General features: G+C 36.4%; 1 protein-coding gene across 4 annotated transcripts in view; it reads left to right on the top strand.

Moving 5' to 3' along the window:
* Positions 1 to 22,163, top strand: part of CEP120 (centrosomal protein 120) — an 86,430-nt gene extending 64,267 nt beyond the window's left edge. For 3 of the 4 annotated variants that reach the window (XM_047778509.1, XM_047778510.1, XM_047778508.1), the window contains 3 exons: positions 1,719 to 1,817; positions 15,540 to 15,685; positions 20,316 to 22,163. In XM_047778509.1, coding sequence (XP_047634465.1) covers positions 1,719 to 1,817; positions 15,540 to 15,685; positions 20,316 to 20,550 — 480 coding nt within the window. In that variant the 3' untranslated portion in view covers positions 20,551 to 22,163. Of the gene's footprint in view, positions 1 to 1,718; positions 1,818 to 15,516; positions 15,686 to 20,315 lie in introns of all 4 variants that reach the window. The other variant, XR_007134581.1, reaches the window with a different exon arrangement.
* The last annotated feature ends 4,241 nt before the right edge of the window (positions 22,164 to 26,404 follow it).

Here is a 26,404-nt window from a genome sequence, read left to right as displayed (position 1 = left end):
TCTCAACTTGGGGTCTTTGAATGCCCTGAAACTATGTCAAAACTTGTATATATTTTTCTGGGAACTGGGTCCATATCTTTTTTGAGAATCACAGAGGCATCAATACCCTTTCAAAGTTAGGAATCACTGATTTGGTAGTTGGGTTGAGTAAGAAAAATGTTATGTGTGGCTTGAATTTGTTAGCTACAAAGTTTGTTTTTTTTGTCTGTGAGTGTGACTTACTGTGCTAATGAATAACTATGCAGATGTGAATTATTTTGATAATAATGGCAAAACTTTTTCTGATGGAGTCAGTTCTGTGGATATAAATGATTTCTCTAGGTTCATCTCTGTCCTAACCCTCATCCTGGGGCTTGTCCAGGATACTAGACCTTCTCTAAGACCCAGGCACATCATCACTTTTATTATTGAATACTACCCTTTTATCTTTTAGCTATAAACAGATTTTTTGCTTTTCCTCTGACATATGTCCTATTGTTAAATTACCAAGTAATATGTATAAATCTTTGGGGCCTAAGTGGAAGAGATCATCTTTGATAATCTTAGCATATTATTCAACTTAAGACATATGAGCCTAGTTGTGAAATGTCAACACGTTTAAATCCAAGCACTAGGGATTTGTAAAGCAGAAAAGACCTTGACTCCATGAAGTCATATATTACTGCAGAGAATGTTCTGCTCTTTTGTGAAGGGATTTTGGCAATCTGCTTTTCCTTTCATTTCCTTCTGAGTTTTCTGAAGTTTAAATTTTTGGATAGTGTCTTCAGATTCATTTTTCTGCAAAACATTAAGAGTTGTATATATGGGAAAAACTAAACTTGGTATGAAAATATTAGACCAGTTTAGATTAACAGTGTTTAACTGTAATTCAGGCATATTATTACCTTATCTCTTAAATAGTAAAACTGTCTGTTGGCTACATGAATCTGTTTGGTACTTGGTTTGAAACATTGAGAGAGTACATTCCAAAACATAGCCAAGTTGGCTTCAGTTCATGCACAACAGATTGCCTGCTGCAAGTATAAATAATCTTTTTTTTTTAAATTGAATCTCTTTTGTGTCTTTATATATATATATATGAAGAAAAATAGAAAATAAAAGTTAGCTGAGTATTATTAGCATTATTTTTCTGACTCGGGTTTATTTTAACATTCTTAAAATATTTTTGACTTTGTACTCCACTTTCTTAGTAAACTGCTTTCTGATAAAACATTTTACTGTTTTTAGCATTCTTTGATTTTTGCCAAAACAGAGTTATAAAAGTATCTCTACTAGTTCTCTTCAGTGTAAGACAAAATTCCACATAATGATAGGCCTCCAAAAGGAATAATTTGGTTTCTAAGATTGAGAGTGTCAGCTAAATTGGAATGCTAACAGAACTGCTTTTTGTAAAAAAAAAAAAAAAAATGTATTTTCACTCTATGATCTTTCTGTAATATATATGTTTTAAATACATTTATAGTAACTGTCTGGAGGTTAAGACTGATTTAGTTCCTTTTAGTATAGGCTGTTAGGCAGTAAAAATACGACTATATTTTAAACAAGAAAATGTTCACGTGCCATAATATTTACAGTAAATTATATAACAGTTTTAGATGATGTCGTATGTTACACTACATAAACTCTTTTCTTAAGCCAGACTCTTTGTATATATTATCTTTCAGTGATTGTACACAGTGGTATAGTGTTTCACTTGATATGATTTTAATCACTGTTAGGTTGAACTTGAAAGAAAGTTGGAATCTGCGACTAAGTCTAAATTACATTACAAGCAGCAGTGGGGACGAGCTTTGAAAGAACTTGCCAGACTTAAGCAGGTATGTAGTTTATAGCTGATGATGGATTATTCAGTCTTTTCTCCCTGATTCTTTACAACTGTGAATATTTGGTGATGTCTGCATTTGAATCTTCACTGCTATATTTGATGTTTAGAGCTTTTTTTTTTTTTTTTTTTAATGTGTCATGTGTAAGAGCGTCCCACTCAAACTTTTACGTCCTTTTTTTTTTTTAAATCGGGAATGATTTCTTTTACTTTGAATTATAAAACTACCATCCTTTTTCTTCTTAGTATTAATTTCCTTCCAATGGGAGTGCCTTTGGGGGGAGAAATTTAAGACCATATTTTAAATATTATTCCTAGGAAGACACAGTAAATTTATTCATTAAGAAAAGGAATCACAGGGTACTTCTGCATAATTTTACAAGAATTTAAAAGAGATAGTAGTTTCTAGTTTCCTGCATTCTTCGTACATTAATTTTTTTTCTTTCCTGCTACTAGAGAACAAATGCTCTTAGCTTCATGAGACATTAGTCTTAATTTAGGGTATGGTTTCTTCATATGATTAAGATCAAATGATATATGAGCAAAATCTTTATTTTGAATTTCATCTATTTGACATCTGCAACTTTTAAGAATCATTAGTGGCTAGTTTAGTAGTCTAAGTCTGCTTTTCTTAAATGTGTCCATTGTATTTTGAATAACATTTGGCACAAAAGGTCTTTCAGATATATTAAAAAAATTATCTCCAAAACCATCAAATGCTATTAAACATCTTAGTGATACTGTACTAAATGCTTATCACCTTGATAGCAGAGTATGTACTAGAGTACACAGGAAAAAAATAGTACAGTTTACTACCTCAGTGTAACTTGTCAATGAATTGAGATTGTAAGCATAGGTATAAAATAATGTTACACACTGCATGTTTTATAAAGACAAAGGATAGATGAGTGAATAATCATGTGTAGTACCAGGGTCTCCTGTTCAAGGCACTGCCCTGGATTTATAGATAAAAGTAAAACGTAAGTCTGTCCCTCAGGAAGCTTGGAGTTTATAACAGAGAAGAAAACTGTAAATATAACATTTACTGCCTAATAGTAAGAGCCCTAAAAAGAACTGTAGTGAGTACTCAGGAGGGAAAAGTACATCTCTTTAATAGAACTTAGGAAAGGTGTCATGGCAGATGAGTTATTTGAGATGGACCTCAGGAGAATTGTCTGTGATTTACGAAAGTTGTGGGGGAAATGTCATAAATACAGTGATTATAGCAAAGAAGCTTGAAGTCAGAAAGCATAGACTCTTCCTGGAGAACAGAGGAGGTCTTATTTTAGAGTCATTTCAGCAAATAAGGACTAAAACTTGAGTGGAAGCAGTGGGAGTGTGACAAGGAGATTCTTTTGAAAGACGATTTTGGTAGATTCTATACAGTACACTATACCTGATCAGAATGCACAGTGGAAGGTCAAATATGTTACCAAGTGTTCAAACCTTAAGTGTCTGGAATGTTTCAGTGTCAAAATATGGTTATTAAGAAAAGCTGATTGGGGCATGGGAAGGAGATAGAACTTGCAAATTTGAACATTTTAATTATTACAGAGAGAAATTCAGCAAGCAGTTAGAAATATGAACTGCTCTTGGGAGGATGATTGGGCTTAATAACAGATGAACGAATCCTCTGCAGAGATGATAATTGAAGCTGTTGCAGAGATAACTTGGAATTCTTAGGTTTAAGAAGAGGAAAGAAAGCTGATAAAGGAAACAGCAGCTAGAGAGAAAAAGGATGATAATTAGAATGGTGCTGATAGAGCAGTTAGCATTAATTGAAGGCTTACTAAAGGCCACGTATTGTGCTGAGCCTTTCATATCTTTTCATTTAAGTCTAGCAAGGATCCCTGAATAGCAGGTAGTATCATTTCCGTTAATGAAAGAAACTGAGACTTAAAGAAGGTAAGTAGGTTGCACGTGATCACACAGGTACTGAGTGATAGACAGAGTGATTGACCAGATTTCAGGCTCAGGCCCTTTCCCCTTTATAATGTTATGGTTTAATTCCATAGATGCCAAATAATTAAAGACTTTCAAAGAGAACAAAGTGAGCCATGGAAGATGTGATTTGGCCTATCGTAGCAAGAGAAATGGTATCATTGACTGTTAGATAGACTGGCTTTAGTAATGAGAATTCAAGTGAATTTGAAAGAGAAAAAAAGTTAAAGTCATTATGCCAAGATATTTAGCTTACTTATAGTACCATAGCAGGGAGTCCCTGGGAAATTGGGAGCAAGGAAAAGATGTAATGAGAATGATTGTTAAAAATAACAGGATACAGAGTTCCCATCATGGCTCAGTATTAAACAAATCTAACTAGCATCCATGAGGATGCAGGTTTGATCCCTGGCCTTGCTCAGTGGCTTATGGATCCTGCATTGCTATGCACTATGGTGTAGGTTGCAGACATGGCTCAAATCCTGCGTTGCTGTGGTGGTGGCCTAGGCCTGAACCCCTAGCCTGGGAACCTCCATATGCCGCAGGTGCAGCCCTAAAAAGACAAAATAATAATAATAGGATACAAATTCTCTCAGAGGCAGAATACATAGAAGTTTAGAACATGACCTTTTAGAACAAGAGAGCTGCATTGAATATTGGCTGTACCTCTTAACTGCTTCTGCGACTTGGGGAATTCGTTTCTGTATGCCTCTTTTGTACAGTGAAAATCTTTCCTCACAGATTGTTCTGAGAATTAAATGAGTTGTCTGTAAAGCATTTTATACAGTGTTTGGTACACAGTATATGCTCAGTAAATGGTAACGATTGTTAAAAGGACATGAGCCATAAAGCAATTGTGTAGCGTCCTTGTGTTAGCCAGAAAGCTGCTGTGTAGTATAGTAGGTCGGTGGAGACCTAATTAGGTGATAGCTTTGGATATTGATGAATACAAAAAATACTGGAAGGATTTGTTCAAGGAAACGATAGACAGCACTAACAATTTGAAAATGTTTAAGTCTAGAAAATTAGGATGTTGTTATATGATAATAGTGACAGGGAGGTGGGGTTGGATGTTGTTTGTTTTTGGCTGGTAGTTTTAATAGATGCTCTGTAGAAAGCTGACAGAAGGAAAAAAAACACCTTATATGAGTGCTAAATGTGCAGATATGCAAGATTGTCAGCTACTACCGAACTTCAAGTTGGGTGTAGAGAGATAAGAGTGCACTGGGGCTGAAGAAACATCTGTGGTTATTTTATTTGTTCATTCTCTCATTCAGCGAGTACTCCTTGAGCGCCTCCTGTGCACTTTGCACTAGGGTAAATTCTCTACACATAGCTGTTCTCTCCCACAGGGAACTTAAAATTCAGCTGAAAGGGCTAATATTTAACAAGAATATGGCACAGTGGTAAGAAATGCACATGAGGTTAGCAAAAAAATAGAAAATATGGATTAGAAAAATAAGAGGACAATGAGGTTATTATATTTTATCACTCAAAGCTAAGGGAGACCTGGTTCAAAAACAATGTTTCAAAATCAATATTAGGTATGAAATCACGTCAGATTTTAAAATGAGAGTGGTTGTGGAAGACAGTGCCTACCATTGAATAACTTTATGCAACTTATGCAGAGTAAGAGACTAATACAGTGGTAATTATAAGGCATTACCAAAATCAGTAATGGAAAGATAGAAAACTTAGCTGCTGATTAGGGCATTTCTTCTCAAGAAATTTGTAATTATCAAAACATAATTTCATTATAATTGTCATATTTTGTATTTATAAATACCTATGCAAGAGCTTATTACTTTGAGCAAATAGATTTTTAAATTATATTACTATGTGTATATTGACAGCTGACATTATTTTCATTGTTTGAGATGGTTTTTAGAAGGAAATAATGTTCTAGATAGAATCCCCCCCGCTCATGGACTGAAGGAACTTAGACTCTTCTAAAGGAAGTTCAGTGTAAAAGGCTCCGAGGTCAAGTACCCCTCCTTCCTGACACATGCATCTGCGTCCATTATTTTCTTTTCTTCTGTGCACTTTCTACCATCTTGCCTAAAAACCATTGGCAAAGTAATTTTAGCTATTTGTGTCTCCTAACGGAAAGTCTGTCACAAAAATTCAGATGCCTTTTTTCTATTGAGTTACTATAAGTGAATTAAGAAGAAAAGAAAATAGTGTTAAATTACTGGTTCAACTGCAAACTCTACTTCTTGAAAGAAAATAGCCTTATTCTTCGAGTGCAATAACTTCATTGCAGACCATTTCTATTCCTTATCCCGCAGACTTTCTGCTTTAGAAACAATACTGTAAACAGATTTCAAGGACACTAGAAATCATGGATGTTTTCCAGATCACGTTTGAGATGCAGCACTTTAAGAAGAAATGTAATAGACTTTGGGATTACCATAGTCAGTTGTGCCCTGCCACTAACTCTTCTTGGAAGATTAAAATTAATAACGTCATCAAATAGGCACAATTTATACATGTGAAAATTACTTCTATTTTTTCTGAAGCTTTTTATTAAAAACACATTTATTGTGTTTGAGTGTAAAATTGGAATCCTCTATCTGCTTTTGTTCAGAGGATTGTTTGTGCAACTTCTTGTTTAAATTGGATTAGTACCATGTTAATTTTACATTGCCTCTGGTGAATAGCCACGGGGCTATAATCTCTGCCAGTAATTTGTCACAGCAAAATCCTCTGGAGGGCCATACAAAACATTTGTGTAGTACGGATTAGACGGCAAAAGCCATATCTTAGATTGTTAATAAATGTTAATGACAAAACCCAGCTGGTAAAACTTGGAAGTAAGACCTAATGCTCAGTGCCTATTGCCAAAAGAATGTTTAAACAGGGATTTCCATTACTCAAAGGTGACCTAGTATAGTCAATTTGTGAATTTAAAAAATCATAATCCTCCAGTTATTTAGAAAAAAAATGTTTTCTTTTGATTCACAACCGTAAAAGCCTGTGTTTCCAAGTTGTAGACTTTTTTTGTTGTTGTTCTTTGGTGACTAGGTAGGCAACAGCTGTAAAATATAAACAACTGTAACATAAAATGGGTCCTAACGTTGAAAACAAGGAAATAGACCCATACCTTCTGGGTTTGATATTGTTGATGTGATGTATAACACGAACTTTAAAGAGTTCTAGGTGTTAGACATCTGCGGGGCATTTAGTTTCTCTTTTTCCCATCTCCAAGTTAAGGCTGTCGCTTTTACTCCTGGGTTCTAAGGAGTGAAACATGTTTACTTAAAAACATTTCTTGACACATTAGAATGTAGTTACGGAGGAAGAACAAGAGCACTACTTTTAAAAAAGAAATGAATCATTGTTAAGAGGTATGAATTTTTTGTAGGAAATTTAATGTTTTTATCATGTCTGATACATTAAAGCTAGGTATGTTTGTTCACAGGACAGGAAACAGGCCTAAGATTTGGGGTAGGATGTGGGTCCCTTACCATATTTGTGCACAGTAGATCTGTTTAAAACTGAGCTGATATATTTAGTTAAAACAACACAGACTTCATTGGCTGACATCAGCGCTATCTTGTCCAGCCTTCTCCTTATCCACTCAGAGTAATTAATTTGATTAATTTATAAGTAATTTAGCCAAGGATGGGATGTAAATCTTTGTTTAAGAAAACAGTTGGAGGTCCAAGTCTTGGTTAAAAACTGTGTCTTGAAACCATCCAGGCCCTCCTACTGACTTGTCAGCTCTGGGTTATTTTCAGAAAACTTGACTTGAGTTCCTTAGTTTAGTTGTAAGTTTTTTCCCACAGACATACATGGTATGTGTGAGTGGGAGAGTAAGTAGTGGCCACGTTTTAGCCGCTGTTTAGTCTAGTGTATGTATGTTTACATCTCCTCTCTGGATTTATAGGCAGCCAAGGCAAAATAAAGATTATACTCACTTGATTGAGGAGACGTTAACCCAGAGCACCTGGCAGCAGAGAGGGTTTCTTCTTCTAACCTCTGAGTTTTGTGTGCATGTGATTATTGTTAATGCTGTATATTTTATTAAAAATTCTAGGTATTTTTAGGTAAAGGATTTTCTTCTGTTTTAGAGTTAAGAGGTTTCAGGTCTTACAAAGTTACAGTTTTACAGAGTAACCTAAAAATAAATAATTGACCCTTTTTTTTTTCCTGCTTGTAATTATATTTGCTTATGTAAAAAAAATTCAAATTTTACAGTATCATGACATATAAAATAAAAAGCAACAGTAAACTTATATCACCTCTTCAGCCAGAGGTAACCATTTGGTGTATTTTGTACAGAATAAAATCTGTATGATTTTGTTCCGATTTCTTTTCCTTTTGTATTTTAAAATAACTTTTAAATGAAATACATCATACATTCCAAAGTGGAAAAAAAAAATTTTATGCACCTCAACCCCCACCTTCCATAAATAGCATTATTAGTGCTCTATGTGCCTTCTCTTACCTGTATCCTTTCCACAGGGAACTACTTTGCTGAATTTGTTACTACTCCTTTGCTTTTCTTTATATATGTTATATATTTAAAATATTGGTAAACAACAGTGATTAGTTCTGTATGTTTTTAAACTTTATATACATGGAAACATTGTTTTTGAATCAATCTTCTCTGACTACCTAACGTGACTCAAAGTTGTTTTTTGTGAAAATTTTGTACATGTAAGAGTTTCTTTAGTGTTTATGTCTAAAAGTAGAACTTCTGGTAAGAGAGTTTGCTCATGTGCTTCACTAAATGTTGCCAGATTACTTGCCAAAGTGGTTGTACAAATCTTCAGTTCCCAAGAGTAGTGTATAATTGTTGTTATTCTTCACACCATGCCTAACACTTGGCTTTTATCAGCCGTATTAATTTTTTCCAGTTTGGTAGGTCTGAGATATTATCACTTTATAGCTGAAATTTTCATTGACTTTGAGCATCTTTTAATTTATTAGATTTGTATGTCTTCACTGTGGAACGCCTTTTTATGTCTTTTGCTAATAGAAATCAGCAGATTTTGGAGTCACCAGAAAGTTAGAAATATCTACTAGAAAATAGGTGATGTGATGGAGAAATGTATTAGAGGGCTGAGGTCTTTTCAATCATACAGATATCCTAGAAATGAAAAGTATTACAAATGAAATGTAAAAACTTCAATAGGTGAATTAACAGCGGAACCAAGGATGTGTGAACTGAGATAAGCCAATAAAAAGTATACAAACTGCAACAGAAAAAAAGAAAATACAACAGAGAACCTAAGTGACATCCAGGATGGAGCATAAGAGACTGAGTACCCTTTGTGTAACCATAGATCTCTGTCTTAGTCTGTTTGTGTTGCATTAACAAAACACCTCAGACTGGGTGGCTTATAAAGAGCAGACATTTGTTTCTGACATGGTCAGGTTCTGTGTCTGCTGAGGGCCTGCTTCCCAGTTCATAAATGGCCATCTTTCTGCTGTCTTCAAATAGCAGTAGGGGCTAAGGAGCTCTCTTGGGCCTCTTTTATAATGGCAGTCATTTAAAATAGCCAAAAAGCAAAGCAAATCTTAAAAGCCATGGAGGGGTAGAGGAAGACATTGCCTTCTTGGGAGCAACAATGAGACACACAGGTGACCTTTCATCAGAAATAAAAGAATTCATAAAAGAGTGAAATAACATCCTTAAAGTAGTGAGAGAAAAGGACAGTCAACCTAAAATTCTGTACCCAGTGAAAATGTCCTTCATTAATGAAAGTGACATAAGGCTTTCAGAATAACAAAAACTGAGAGAAAACAGCAGTCAAAATATTTGTTGGGTTTAAAGTATATAGAGAATTAAAATTCATGACAAACAACAGTACAAAAGACATAAAGGGATAATTAAAATGTTTAGATTCTGTTGCATTATTTATAGTGTTGTACAAGTCTTAATTCATATTATTTCTAAAAGAGTAGCAAAAATGAACAACAAGCTGATAAAAGGGAAAGATGGAGTGATGAAATATTAGATCAACCTCCAAAAGGACAAAAGGAGAGAAGCAGAATATAAAATAGATGGAATAGGTAGAAAATAGTAATTTGTCAAGATTTAAACCCATATATATCGCTGATCACGTTTAAGTATAAATACTCTCATTAAAGACATTCAGTTACAAACTGAATTTAAAAAGACCACAGTATGCTACTTAACTATATGCATGCCTTAAATAGAAGAGTACAAAATGATTGAATTTACAAAGAAGGAAAAATATATACTACATTACTATTAGCCCAAAGGGAGTCAGTCTAAGAATACTTCCGCTTTGGGGCAAGAGTCATTACTGTAAATAAAGAGAGGTGTCATAATTACGAAGGTATCAAACACCTGGAAGAAGATAGATTTGTGTGTTACCAGGTGTGAACAGCCACAGACTTTCATAAAGCAACCATCGCTAGACCTAAAAGAGAAATAGACAAATTTGTAATAGGATTTTTCTGTTACTCTCCTGGGAACTGATAAAGCAAGCTAACGACAGAAAGCAAGTAGCGATTTAGAAGATTTAGATAACACAGCCAATGACATCAAAAAAGTCCAGGATGCACATCGTTTTCTAGTACACTGGAACATTTAGCCAAATTGCTCACATCCCGGATTGAACAGCAATTCTAAACACATTTCAGATGAATGCAATTCAGAATATGTTCTCTGACCACAGTGATATTAAGCTATAAATTAGTAATAAAAAGATAGTACACTTCCAGTAAAGTGAGGAAAGTGAAATTAGAAAATATTTTGAACTGAATAATTAAAACATGTCACGACATGAACTTTAATGAAAGCTGTGCTTAAGGAAATTTGTAAATCTCAAGGCATAAAATCTATTCTCTACATATTCCTTTCAAACAGTAAATCAACAGAAAATTAGAAAGGAAATGATCAAAATGAGGAAAATATATTATCAGAGTTGTTGGGGAAAAGTATCCAATTGTAACTGCCAGTATTAGGAATTTTAAAAATGGTATAGGGCTACAGATCCCCCAGACATTTAAGGAGATAAGAGAATGGTATGAAAATTTTGTGTGAATTTGAGAAACAGAACTTGTAAAACTGACACAAACAGATAACAGAAGTAATCATATAGCTATTAGAGAATTAAATCTATAATGAAAATCTTTCACCAAAAGAAGGCTCCAGATCCAAATGGCATCTACTTTTCAATTTTAGTAAAAATTTTAGAAATAACACTGATCTTACACAAACTGTTTCAGAAAGTAGGAAGAGAGAACACGTCTCACTTTTTTACAAAATGAGAACATGATCTTTTTTTTTTTTTTTTTTTGCTTTTTAGGGCCACACCCGAATATGGAATTTCCCAGGCTAGGTGTTGAATCAGAGCTACAGCTGCTGGCCTATGCCATAGCCACGCAGGATCTAAGCCACGTCTGTGACCTACACCACAGCTCACGGCAATGCTGGATCCTTAACCCACTGAGTGAGGCCAGGGATCGAACCCGCCTCCTCGTGGATCCCTGCTGAGCCTCCAGGGGAACTCCCGAGACCAACATCATCTTGAAATCTGAGAAGGACATTGTAAGAAAGTTAATTGACCAATCAGGCCCATGATTGTAGATATAAAACTTGTAGGCATCACAATCATTTATTAAACAAAGGGGAAGTTGGCTGCTTACTACCTTAAAGAGAAGAAAATCAAGTGCTCTTTATAAAAAAAATGCAGAAAAAGTACCTATTCATAATAGTAATTCTTAGCAAACTAAGAATGTAGGGGAAATTTCTTAATCTAATAAAGGATACTTATATCCTGCCAAAAAATCTTAAAAGTTTTTCCCTAAGGTCAGGAATGAGAGAAAGGTGTCACCATTTCTTTACAACATTGTCCTAGAGGTTCTATCCAGTGTAACGGGCCACAAGAAAGAAAGGGTATACAAACTGGAAAGGAAAAAATAGAACTTGTCATTTACAGATGACATTTGTTACATATGTACAGAACCAAAACGTACATACACATAATCTATTACAATTAATAAGTGAGTTTATCAAGTTTGCTGGAAACAAAATCACTATGTAAATATCAATTTCATAGTTCCCATTGTGGCGCTGGGCAAACAAATCTGAGTAGTATCTATGAGGATGCAGGTTTGATCCCTGGCCTTGCTCAGTGGGTGGGGCATCCCTTGTTTCTGTGCCTGTGGTGGAGGCTGGCAGCCGCAGCTCCAATTGGATCCCTAGCCTGGGAACATCCATTAAAAAAAAAAAAAAGATGCAGCCCTTACAAAACAAAAAGTAAATATCAATTTTAATTCTCTATATATGAGAGACAGAAAATGAAACTTTAAAACTCTGTTTGCAACAGCATTTAAAAACTTGAAACACCTAGGCTAACATTCTAGTAAAGATGCTATTCTTAGAATGTACAATGGAGAAAAAACAGTCTTTTCAGTAAGTGGTGCTGGGAAAACTGGACAGCTACATGTAAAAGAAATTGGAACTTTCTCTAATACCACACACAAAAATAAATTCAAAATGGATTCAGAACCTGAATGTAAAACCAGATACTATAAAACTCTTAGAGGAAAACATAGGCAAAGTGCTCTTTGATATAAATTGCAGCAGTATCTTGTTTGATTCACCTCCTAGAGTAATAAGGAATAAACAAATGGGACCTAATTAAGCATAAAAAAGCTTTGGCAATAGCAAAAGTAACCATCAACAAAATGAAAAAAAAATACCTAGATTGGGAGGAAATGCTTGCATATGAAGCAACTGACAAGGGATTCTCTCCAAAATATATGAACAGCTCATGCAACTCAAAAAAAAAAAGATTAAAAAACTGGGCAGAAAATCTAAATAGATATTTCTTCAAAGAAGACATACAGATGGCCATTAGGCACATGAAAAGATGCTCAGGATCACTAATTATTAGAGAAATGCAAATCAAAACTACAATGAGGTGTCACCTCACACTGGTCAGAATGGTCATCCTCAGAAGGTCTACATGCTGGAGAGGGTCTGAAGAAAAGGGAACCCTCCTACAATGTAGATTGGTACAACCACTATGGAGAAGAGTATGGAGGTTCCGGAAAAGACTACAACTATGTCTACCATATGATCCAGTAATCCTACTCCTGGGCATGTACTTGGAGAAAACCACATTTCAAAAAGATAAATGCACCCCAGTGTTCATTGCAGCACTGTTTACCACGGCCAAGACATGGAAGCAACCCAAATGTCTGTCGACAGGAGGACTGTCTGGAGAAGATGTGGCACATATATGCAATGAAATATCACTCAGCCATAAAAAATGAAATAATGCCATTTACAGCATTATGACATAACTAGAATATGTCAGACAGAAAGACAAATATCATATGGTATCACAAAACAGAAACAGACTTGGGGTTCCCTTCGTGGCGCAGTGGTTAACGAATCTGACTAGGAACCATGAGATTGTGGGTTCGATCCTTGGCCTTGCTCAGTGGGTTAAGGATCCGGCATTGCTATGCGCTATGGTGTAGGTCGAAGATGCAGCTCAGATCTGGTGTTGCTGTAACTGTGGCATAGGCCAGCAGCTACAGCTCCAATTAGACCCTTAGCTTGGGAACCTCCATATGCCACAGGAAGTGGCCCTAGAAAAGGAAAAAAACAAACAAGAAACCAAACAGAAACAGACTCACAGACTTAGAAAACAAATTTATGGTTACCATAAATTTGGGAACGGTGATGGGGATGGATAAATTTGGACTTTGGGATTAACATAGACACACTACTATATAAAAAATAATCAACAAGGACCTACGGTATAGCATAGGGAACTCACTATTCTGTACAACTTATATGGGAAAAGAATCTTAAAAAGAAAGGAAATATGTATAACTGAAATCACTTTGCTATACACCTGAAACTAGCAACACTGCACATCAGCTGTACTTCACTATAAAAAAACTGAAAAAATATACTATTTTAATACATAGGAAAGTGTAAAATGTTATTAAACAAAATTAAGGAAGACATGAATAATTGGAGAGGTAAACTATTCACTGATCGAAGACTCAATATTGTAAAGATAATGTTTTGGCCAAATTGATTCAGCATAATCACAATTAGTTCAAGCAGGCCTTTTTTATTCCACCCTAGAAATTAATATTTATATGAAAATATAGCAGTCAAGAATAAAAAAAGTTTAAGACAGAAGTCTATAACAAGAGTTACAGCAATTAAGATAGTAAAGTTTAATGCAAGGATAGAGAATCCAGAAACAAACTCATACATAAAAGGATGTAGGTGATACAGGTGACACTGCCAAGCATTGGGGCAAAGAGTTGTTTTTCAGTAAATGTTGCTAGGTCAGTTGGTCCCCTCTATCAGGAGGAAAAGAAACCTGATCTTAGTATCCACAGAAACAATTGCAAATGATTTTTTGATCTAAACGAAGTTTCAAGAGAGGAACATCAAAAGAGTATCTTTAAAACTGAGGCAGGCAAAAATTTCCCTAAATTGGACCTAGAGAGCTCTAGCCAGTGAAGAATAAATAAATTTGGACCATGTTAACATTAGGTAAAAAACACCATTAATGGAGTAAAAGACGAAACAAACGATAGTGGAAAATATTTGTAGTTTAGATAATTGATAAAGGACTTATCCTTTATATATAAAGAACTACAAACATACCAATAAGGAAAGACAGATAGCCAACTAGAGCAAAGAGCCAAATGGTTGAACAGGAACTTTTTAGAATAAAAATCCAATTAAAAATATTAAAACGTTCAACTTCATTAATATTTAAAAAAAATGCAAAATATAATCATGAGATAACTACTACTCTAACCTATCAGAATGGTTTAAATGAAACAGATTTGATACTACTAAGTATTTATTGGTAAGAATGTACAGCACTGGAATGTGTACATGAAAGTACAAATTAGTGCTACTACTGTGAAAATTGACAGTATTTACTAATACTGAAATCCTCATACTCTGTGACCCAGCAGTTTGAATCATAGGTATATACTCAGTAGAAATGCCTACAATTTTATGGGAAAAGGTATATACCATAGTGTTCACATCAGCTTTATAATAGAGAACTAAAAACCAACCAAAATGTCCCTCAGCAGTGGCATGAATAGATTGTATATTCATCCCATAGAGTATGTGTAATGTGGAACCATCAACGATGCATAATACAAATGAATATGAAAAACAATGTTAAGTGAAAGAAGCCAGGTATAAAGTAATATATACTGTACAGTTCCGTTTGTACAGAGTTCAGAGCAGTGAAAACTTACTTGTAGGGTTGGAAATTAGGGTAGCTGTGGTCTTTGGTAAAGGATGAGTGATCAGTGACTGGGAGGAAACAGAGGAGCTTCCGGTACAGGAATAGTTACTGACATTTTCTTGGTACCTCTTTGTTTAATTTGTATTTTATGTAATTATTTCATATAATTTACCACTTCTTTGTATAAGTATAGTTTCTTAGATGATTTTATATAATTGTTTCTTAGATATTCCCGTAGCTTTGGTCCTGTGACCACTCATTGTGTTGACAAGCAGACTCTTTGTTGCCTTTTACTTCCATCATCTTAGATATTCAGCTACCCTCAGTCCCTGAGTGGGCCATGAATGTTTACAGCTTATAACAAGAGAAATCACAGAAAGAGCTGGTAAAGAAAACCTGGGCATTTCTATGTAATAATGTGACTCATAGAATCTGCAGTGTGTGGCTCTGTCATTGGATACCGTTAAGTATGATTATAGTAATCACAAGTCAAAGTCATATAAATGTATTTATTCCTAACATTAGAGATCTGGCTTGTTTCTTTCAAGCGGGAACAAGAAAGTCAAATGGCTCGTCTTAAAAAACAGCAGGAAGAATTGGAACAGATGAGACTACGTTACCTGGCTGCTGAGGAAAAAGATACAGTGAAAACCGAGAGACAAGAATTGTTGGATATAAGAAATGAACTGAACAGGTGAAGTAACCAAACGATTCCTTTTTTTTTTTTTCATACAAAAACAGGAGTTCAAATAGAACAACTTTTTCATAGGTCATTGGTCCACATAAAGTACACCATCAGGTCTTTCAAGAATAAGGTACATCATATATAAAACACAGCTCACTTCTGCAATAGAAGAATCTATGCCAGGAGTTCCCATCGTGGCTCAGTGGTTAACCACCCTGACTAGTATCCATGAGGGCTCAGGTTCAATTCCTGGCCTCTCTCAGTGAGTTAAGGATTCGGCATTACCTTGAGCTGTGGTGTGAGTCGCAGATGCAGCTCGGATCCCATGTTGTGGCTGTGGTGTAGGCCAGCAGCTGTAGTTCCAATTCGACACCTAGCCTAGGAACCTCCATATGCCATGGGTATGGCCATAAAAAGACAAAAGACAAAAAAAAAAGACCGATATTTAAAAAAAGAAAAAGACTTCCGGTCGTGGCTCAGTGGTTACGAACCCGACTAGTAACCATGAGGTTGCAGGCTCGATCCCTGGCCTCCCTCAGTGGGTTAAGGATCTGGCGTTGCCATGAGCTGTGGTGTAGGTTGCAGTCGCAGCTTGCAGCCCACGATGCTCTGGCTGTGGTGTAGGCCAGCAGCTGTAGCTCTGATTGGACCCCTAGCCTGGGAAGCTCCATATGCCATGTGTGCAGCCCTAAAAAGACAAAAAGACAGAACAAAGAAAAATCTATGGAAAAATCTATGCCAGAGATCATTGCACTTACATTTTTTGCCATGAAGTCTGTTACAAATCTGTTTAGCTCTTTTGTTTCTACTCACAGCATTAGTACTTTAAGTTTTATTTCCCTTGTGACTATTTCAGGATAACTGCTACTATTTCAAAGTAAGAGATTATACTGAATTTGAAATTCCTTATATTGTTTAATAATGAAAAATATTATTACATTATTAATATAAATAATATGGTAGCTGTTATTTACTGAGCTGTCACTATGGTGTCCGTTTTTTTGTCTTCACGGTAATTTTTTGAGATCAATATTATCCCCATTTAGAGATGAGGAAACTGAGAATTAAATGGATTTGAGTACTCTTTCCAAGGTCACACAGCTAGTAAATCATGGGACCAGAGTTCAGATCTTATTCTAGAAGTTGTATTTTTAACTACTCTGCAATACTGGCTTCTCTTTTGAGTCATGTTCATCTTAGCTACAATTTTATCAGTATTCCATGTTAGAAAAGTAATCATGAGGAAAAAGTATAAGACCTCATTACTGTCCTTTTGGAGGGGAGTTTACTGGAAGACTTAACTTAGTTTTTCAGGAGACTAGTATTTTTATTTCAGCAAAGCATGCTGTCTTAGCTCAGGCTGGCCTAACGAAATACCATAGATAGGGTGGCTTAAACAACAAATGTACTTCTCACAGTTCTGGAGGCTAAAAGTTCATGATCGAGATAGCAGCCTGGTTAATAAGGACTCTCTTCCTGGCCTGTAATCAGCCCGCTTTTCCCTCTGCCCTCACAAGATTTCCCTTCTCGTCTAGTGAGGGCACCAATGTTATCCTAAGGTCCCACCCATGATCTCACTTAGACCAGTCAACTCCCGAAGGCCTTGTCTCCAGGTACCATCACATTGTGGGTTGGGGCTTCAGCGTGAGTTCGGGGAGGATCCAGTTGAGTACATGGCATACACATTTAACAAAATATCCCCCGATATATCCCGCTATGAACTGGGAAGATTCGGTCACTATATTAAATTAGTTAGGAGCTGAATTACACAACTGCCTTTAGAAAATTAACTTATAAATATCAGACCTTGGAAAGGTGAAGGTCTGTGGCGCTTGCTGCAGGGCTCAATTCATGCTGCTCTCTTTTATTCAGCAGAGGCTTATTTCATGTCTACTCCATCATCAATTTGGAAGATATTACAAGTTTATTACAGCATTCATCTTGCCTTCTAAAATTTTCTGACATATATAGCACTTTTTTATCTAGTTTAGCAAATATACATTAAGGCTGGTTTCTAAGCACAGACATATGCTTAAATGAAGATAGGCATTTGCCTATCAAATGTACAGATCATGCAAAATTGAATCTTATTACTATCTTAATAAATTGAGATTTAGGGAGAATGAAATCAGCAAGATTAAGTGTATTAGAAACAAGTGGAGTTTTCTGTGTAAATTATAAGAAAAACCTCTTTAAAATCATGGACTTAATAGACTTGTGGCTGCCTGATGGGAGAGGGAGGGAGTAGGAGGGATCAGGAGCTTGGGGTTATCAGACACAACTTAGAATAGATTTATTTACAAGGAGATCCTGCTGAGTAGCATTGAGAACTATGTCTAGATACTCATGTTGCAACAGAACAAAGGGTGGGGAAAAAATAAAAAATGTATACATGCAGGGATAACTTGACCCCCTTGCTGTACAGTGGGAAAAGAAAAGAAAAAGAAAAAGCTCTTTAGTGATGGGCAAGATATAGTAAAACAGTTATTAGAAGGAAGGTTAGGAGGATTTACGTGGCTACTGATGAAACAGTGTGACTTGACTGCCAAAGAGCTAGTGCAGTTAGGGACATTTGTAGAAAGGAGTGTTCTCTGGGTTGTTCTTACCAGTGTGCAACACACTCTAAGGGGAAATCAGCCACCTAGAGAGTATCCAAAGGAGTGGGACCAAAATTGGTTAGGCGAGTATACTGAACTTGTAGGGAACTAACTCTTGGGCAAAGCTTTGTTCAAATATCTGGAGGCTTAGCATGTAAACAAGAATTAAGTAGGATATTCTTGTGAACAGAATCATAGCCAGTTATTGGAACGTAGAAGGACCTAACAGAGCACTTACAAAAGAGCAGGTTCCAAGTGACTTAAAGCTGGGTGAGTGGAGTCTACACATAGTGTTTGTCAGGGAGGTAGAGTTTCCTTGGATAACTTTATGGGCTTCTTCAGCTGCAGGGTTCTAAAATTCTGTTGTGACAATAAATGATGGTTTGCATTTTAGGAAAGATTTGGTAGGGGTCATCTCTCAGTTGTGAAAAAATTCCATTTTGTCTTTCATGCATAATAGACACATGAACAGGAAAATGGTTGAACTTCCTGGTACATAGTTTGTCATTGTGTGTCATTAATCTACCCAGAGGCTCTCTTCCTCCAAGAGGGCTGTAAGAGTTAAAGAGTATGAGAAAAAGCTATCCAGAAATCTCTTATATTCAACCTCATAATTTTACCAGTATGCTCAATTTTACCAGTATTCCACCCCAGTCCCAAAGCACCGGGCTATCGCTGTTTAGGCTTTTTTCTTAGAACAGATGGAAGTGTTTGGTGTCTTTCTTGGACTGTATACCTCAGTTTCTTGTTCTGTGGGGAGTCTTAGGAGTCATTCTGAAGTTTCAGAGCGTCATCTGAACAAACAGAAAGGTATACCACCCATGATCCTGCACTCTTTCCAGGGCCCCGTGCTCCTTGTCTGGCCGTTCAGGACACTCACTCTTCACCGGCTCTTCCTCCTTCTCCCCCACGCCATGTGCGAAGGCAAAAGTGGATTGGTTCACACTGGCTCACTTTAGTATGATGATCATCTGGAAGCAGGGGCTTAGACTCAACTGCTTTTTATCTTTTAAAAAGACAAAATTTAGGAGGAGTCGCAAATTAAAATATTTTGTAGCCAGTCACATAGCAATATAAAGTTTTCTCGTAGTTGTACATTCCAAATTAAATTAAAACCTACTCCATGTCCAAATTTACTAGTGTGCTCCGTGTACACTTACTAAATGATAGTCATACCAAGTACACTCTCCATTTTCAAGGTAATATGATTGAGAGTATTCCATTGGAATTACCCAGATCCCAAGCTGGCATCTGCTCCCCTTTTTCATCTCTTAGATATTATCACCATAAGAACACTTGAAGGTATCCATATAAACTCCTAAAATGTATATGCCCTTTGAATTCACATCTGTAGAATTTCACTTTATGTGCATAATTAGTGATGATAAGCTTTGTAATAACAGGAACTTTTCTTCTTGATTCACTGCACCATCCCCATAACCTAGCACTGTTTGGTGTGAAGAAATGTTTGTGGGATGAATTTAGCATCAAGTTTTATGTTCAGAAAACAATAACCAAGGTTTAATAAAACAACCTAAAGATCAACAATCAAGAATGATTAAGTAATAATACATCCAAATGATGGACTGTTACAAACCACGTAGAACACTTTACTGATAGAGGACAATATTCATTACATTAGTAAGTGATAAACATACAGCACTGCATATATAGTATGACTAACTTTTTAGAAAAAAATGCATTTAAAATGCATGCGTCTTTTAATTGAAAAGAAACAGAAAATTATTACTCAGATTGGTTATCTCTGGATATGATTATAATGATTTTCTTTTCTGCACATTTCCAGAATTTCTAGATTTGAGGTACTTTACAGTTAGAAAAACAAGTATTATTTTTAAAACCATCTTTTCTAAGTGTACTAATAACTCTGGCTAGCCAAGTAGTTTTTGTTTTCTTCCTGAAAATATTACTAAAAAGTGTATTTTGCCATTAAATCATTTTGGTTTTAAGTGGTATCGTTAACCAAAAACCAAAACAGTGTTTGTTGCCTGCTCGAGTGGCATTTGTTCCTGACTTCACAGGTTAAGGCAACAAGAACAAAAACAGAACCAGGATTCCAGAGAGATTGCGAGTGGAAAAATGGATGGCTCACATGGCACTGCCTTGGAAGAAGGCTTGGATGACTACTTGACTCGCCTCATAGAAGAAAGGGATACTTTGATGAGGACGGGTGTGTATAATCACGAGGATCGAATAATAAGTGAACTCGACCGACAGATCAGAGAGGTTTTGGCCAGAAACAATGCCAGTAATTAATACCATTTGGAAAATCTTTAGACTGCAGGTCTCAATTTTAATTGTAAAGCCCTGAAAGAAGGGATAACGGATGTTTTAAAATGTAATTTTCAGTTTTTTTATAAGCAGAATTTTGTATGTTATTGTATAGTATTTATTTGATTTTATTTACTTTATGCTACTACCTCTCCCACTCTGGCTTATTTGTAATCACATTTTATGTACTCATTTTAAACGACTTTTCAGTGTTTCTCATAATTTAACATTTCAGGGCTAACTTTCAAAACAGCTTGTTACTAAATTTGTTCTCAGAGGAATGACTGTAATTTCCACTTATATAATTTTGTATGTTGAGCCAAAAGAGTGTATGTTGCACTTTAAAAATGCTCTCCTGTTTATTTGAATGGACATTACCTTAAAAAGTTGAGGTCTTTTGTAAATGTGTCTAGTTTTATTTAATTCATTTTAGATTATCAGTTTTTTTAACTTGCAACATTTGCAGGTGACGAGTTTGAAAACAGAAAGCAGGACCAATGCAGAAAAGCCATACGTGATCTGTTGAGTGACAAACTAGTCATTTATTTAAATAAAGTTAATGCAGATTAAATTTGTTTCAGCTATTGAATTTTCAAATTTTTAGCGTACTCTTAATTTTTAAGAATAAGAAGCAGTAGCTTAATAAGGTCTTCCCTGTCAGTCTCCTGCTCAAGACTGCATTGTTTTCTTTTGTTGAAAATAGAGGTTTCATTTTCCAGTAATAGTAATACTACTTGTTAACTTAAACCCTCCGTTTGACCCTCTGTTTTAACATGAAAACAGACACATAAATGCACTAGTTAAGAAAGTAAAGTGAAAACCTAGTATTTTTTACTCCTCAGTCTTTTATAAAAAGCACCTGCGATTAAGTCACTGGATTTACGTAGTGCCATGTCAGTATAAATTTTCAAGAATTCCTTTACATCGCATTCTTCCAAGTCAGCATTTACCCTCTAAGCAACACTTTCCACCTTCTTTAACAGGGTACTCGGAAGGTTTATTAGCAAATTCACAGATTTAGGTGAGTCTTGAAATAGTTAAAATTTCTTATTCCCAAATATAATACATTTAAGTATTATATACTTTAGGAAGTGTATACTATTTACTGATAAAACTTCTACAAAAGCAGAAGAGGCTATTTGATAACCTAAATTTTCTGTTGGTTTCATGGAAGTATATTTCTTGTTTAGGAAAGTAAAGTCCCTGCACGCTTTATATATTTTGTCCCTTATTAACAAGTATTAATCTAAAAACAACCCAACAGTAAAGAGAGAAATTACTGAATGAGAGAATAATGCATATGTGAATTATAGCAGGAATGTGAGATATTAATTATGGCTAGTCATTTTCTCTCATTGATTTTTGTGCCACATGAACAGAAGTATTTTTTTTGTTTGTTTCCAAAGGTCTCGGGTAAAATATTATGGCTGTGCCTTCAATTGCATTGTGTGCTGCAATGTGACTGTTTTCAAACACTAGAGGGGGCCTTAGATTTAGAGAAACAGAAAGGACGTTTCTAAAATGGATGTGTGGTTTGCCTTCTGTGAAATGATCTTTTGGCTATGTATTTTAACAAATAAAACTCAGAATTGTGTGCATCTTGGGGTTTCTGAGTAGTCAGTTACTTTTAAGTGGAATGGGCAAGTGTTTGGCACTCACTGGATCGAGCCACTTTGTATTTTTGGTTTTCAAATGCTGATGTTGCAGATGTTTTTATATTTCCCAAAATGGATTGGAGAGTCTGAAATTTTAACACCTTTTTGTGGGCCTTCAGCAACAACCCTTTCATTTGTAAGTGGCATTTAATGTTTGTGCACTGATTCTTTTCCTAAGTTATCATCAGTGCCTAGGGGTTGAGTATGACCACAGTTAGATGAATGAATGACCAAGCAAGAGAAGGTGAGTGAGTAAGTCTCCTCAGCACTGTATGTAACAGCTGACCTGTCGTCATATATTTTATTTTATTTTGGTCTTCTGTCTTTTCAAGGGCCGCACCCACGGCATTTGGAGGTTCCCAGCCTAGGGGTCTAATCGGAGCTGTAGCTGCTGGCGTATGCCACAGCAACACCAGATCTGAGCCGTGTCTGCGACCCATGCCACAGCTCAGGGCAACACCGGATCCCACTCAGCAAGGCCAGGGATCGAACCCGCAACCTCATGGTTCCAAGTCAGATTCGTTTCCTCTGCGCCACGATGGGAACTCCTGTCATCAGATAATTAATGTGAAACAAAATTTACCTCTAAAATGTTTGTGACTCCTTTTCTTGGAGAAAGCCTAGTTTCCTAGTCTAAGGCTAGCACGTCCTACACAGGAGATGTATCTTGTCTTCCAGGTAGATGTGGTGCCTTGTCTGTAAACTCGAAGAGTTCCTTTACAGGCATATCCTAGTGATCTTTGAACACCTGGGAGCCTGTGGCATCCTATAGATGTGGGAGTTTTGATTATGATTTAAGGACCTATCGAGGTACTGCTTGAACAGCCTAAGTACGATAGACTAGTCTAACCACATGACCTTCCCATCCACTCACTGCTCTGGCCTGATGCTATTCAGCCTGAATCTGAGGCCTCAGCTCCTCCTAGGACATACTGCTTGTCTTCAACCACCTCAGGAGGGACTGAGTGACCTAGTTCTTACGGTCTATAAGAAAGGTCCTCTGGTAGCTATGCATGGACTTTTAAAATCTGGCCTCTCACTACGATGATGCCTGGCTCGACTGAATATCTAACTTGTTTTTTATTGATATAATTCATATACCATTATATATATGAAGGATTCACCATTTTAAGGTATGCAATTCAGAAGTTTTTAGTATGTTCACGTGGTCGTGCCGTCATCACTACTGATACTGAAATGTTTTCATCGTCCCCCAAAGAAACTCCACACTTACTAGCAATCATCCCCTTTTTCCCCCACCCCCAGCCCCTGGCAACCACTAGTCTCCTTTCTATCTCTGTGGCTTTGCCTATTTTGGACATTTCATATAAATGAAATTCCAAGGGTGAGATTTGAAATTGGGAACCTGAAGCATTTTTCTTTGCCCAGCTTCTAGGGTAGATAGCATTTTATCTGATGTTAAATGATACAAAGATTCAGAAGGACAATATGAGGGTATAATATTCATCAATCAGTTAATACAGTTCAGCTAGTCTATTGTCTATTCCCTAGTTCAGAAGTGACCAAAAACAGTGAAAAAGTGACTGAAAATGGATCATGTTCTGATGCAATAAAACCCCCTGAGCAGGCCTGTGGTACTAGAAATGGACTGATACAAAGGCATGTGTCACGCTCTGGTATCCTATCAAAACTGCACACTTTCCCACATGATTTACAGAGTCAGCATAGTGAGAAGCATGGGTAACCAGAATATAAGGTCCATGAGGGCAGAGATTTGTTAGGTCTGTCTTACTTTCTGCCACACACCAGGCCTAAACAGAGCCTCCACCCTGTAGGCACTCAGTACTTGCTATAGTCATGAAGAAATACATGAGGAAAATTCGTGTATGATCTGTCGGTTCAAAATAGGTATAAAAATTAATGATGACTGAGGTGTGGGAAAATAGGCTCTCCTGGCCTCACTGCCCGGGCCCTACTGAAATCAAGGGGTTTGGTTGTTAGATTGTTTGGCTTTTTTACTTTTACTTTTTTGCTTTTTAGGGCCACCCCGAGGCATATGGAAGTTCCCAGGCTAGGGGTCAAATCTGAGCTGTAGCCGCCAGCCTGTGCCACAGCCACAGCAATGCCAGATCCAAGCTGCGCCTGCAACCTATGCCACCGCTCACAGCAACGCCGGATCTCCGACCCACTGAGCAGAGACCGGGATTGAACCTCCATCCTCATGGATACTAGTTGGATTCATTTCCTCTGTGCCACAGTGGGAAGTCCTTGGCCTTTTACAAATATGCCTACCTTCAATGCGCTGAGGTAGAAGGTGGACCGGAAGTTACCTGGGGAGGGGTTGGGGCAGGTGCAGGAATGGGGAGTTCTAGTTGAATAGGTAGAGTTTCTGTTAGGATGATGATGTGGATTCTTAAGGTGTTCCAGCAGTGCCTTGATACGTCCTTGTAGTCAACACTCCCACATGCTGCAGCATTGTGAATATATTTAATGCCACTAAGTTGTACACTTAAAAATTATTAAAATTTTGGTGTTATAGTTTACCACAATTTAAAAGAATGTTTGCTTCAAATCTGCCTACCCAATATTTAAGCCCTGAAGTTTTCTGCACATGAATCTCCTCCCAAGCCATTTTTGAGAATTATCTTGTCCTTTGATTGTAGGAATGGGTCAGATACTTCATTACATGGTGGCAGCACCTTTGTTAGCAAAATCTGAAATTAGTGAAAATTAATGGCTTCTTTTTCATCCCAGCTTCTAAAGGTAAATCAGAGGATCCTTGAAACTTGGGATTGTAATGCCGTCTTGTGTTAGAAAATTCAGGTCTTATGATACTTTTGAAAAAGCATCATGACAACAAACTTGAAACCAACAACAACAACAACAAAAAATACTGGTTGTTTTAATGAATCAAATAGTCCAGACCATGGACATAAACTTAAGTGATAATTTTTCACAGTGGATTACTAGTTCTCTAAATTGGGTTTAGTATCCTTTTCTTGGAGTGAGTCTTATTTTCAGTTGGTGGTATTGTTAACTGATGAAATGGATTATATTAGAGTGCTGAAATAAAGTCTAGGCGGATCCCTTTTACCACGGTGTGAAAATTCAACTTTGATACTTGTGTTTTGGTAACTGGGACAAAGGCCTCTTGGAGCCCAGACTTTTCAGCATGCAGTGGGCCCTCTGCTTCTGTGACTTGGCCCACAAAGATGTAACTCCTCCATCTTGGTAGCAATGTGAAAACACAGACGGAATTGTTTAAGGACCTACATTTTGCACTGAGACCCAAAGAACCAGAGTGCTTACTGATTTTGTTATATAACCTCTATTTGGCATCAAATTAGACTCCACTATTGTTAGGAATGTAACTGTAGAAAGGCTGCTATATACTTAAATCTCATTTTATTTGCTTCTCTGGGGGTTGTCTTCATGTTTTCATTAGAAATGTTTTTACAGATGTAGGCTCTTCAGATATAAAGTTGCTGAAATAGAGACTCCAAAGTTTAGCTTTCAATTTGAAGGGGGTGGAAATCTGTTTAGAAAGATTAATTTATAGATAAATAATTTACTGACTCTGATACATTAATGTACAATCATCCCTAGAGGCTTTTAAAGATGTAGTCATTATATTCTTAGGGTTTCTAAGAATGTTAAACCTGTCATTCATAATAGGAGGGAACTAAAATAGGGCCCATTTGTAATTTCTTCTTGGAAACATTTCATCCACAAATTCATAGACAAATATTTTTTTTCTTTTCCAAATAGCTTATCTAATAGTTTGGACAGCACAACCCTTTTCTTGATTAACATGTTAACTAGTCAAAAGCAGGCAGATACATTGGATAGTGCTGAATGCTGAATTTTCCTCAATATTTTAGATTAAAACTTTGCCAGAGCAAATGAAATATTACTGCAAGATCCTACTTTGACATTACTGTAAATTTTAGTTAATGTCAACCCAGGAGAGTCTATGCCTGGTAGGTTTCCTCAATTCTTTAGCAAATTCTCATAGTAATGAATAGATGGAGCAGGATTAAAAGCATTAAAGACCTGGTTTCATTTCTTGTTGTAGTCTGAAAAATGGAGAAAGATTTTTGTTAACTACAGTTTCCATCTGTTTTCTTGAGCGAGATTCTGCATTTCAAGCAAGGCTATTACTGCATTACTTGAGTTCCGTTCAGATTTTCTGCTAAACGTAGTACCCTGAAGATGGGATGTCA

This window comes from Phacochoerus africanus, chromosome 4 (assembly GCF_016906955.1).
Source record: "Phacochoerus africanus isolate WHEZ1 chromosome 4, ROS_Pafr_v1, whole genome shotgun sequence".
Classification (NCBI taxonomy): domain Eukaryota; kingdom Metazoa; phylum Chordata; class Mammalia; order Artiodactyla; family Suidae; genus Phacochoerus; species Phacochoerus africanus.
This window is presented reverse-complemented; position numbering and strand designations above follow the sequence as displayed.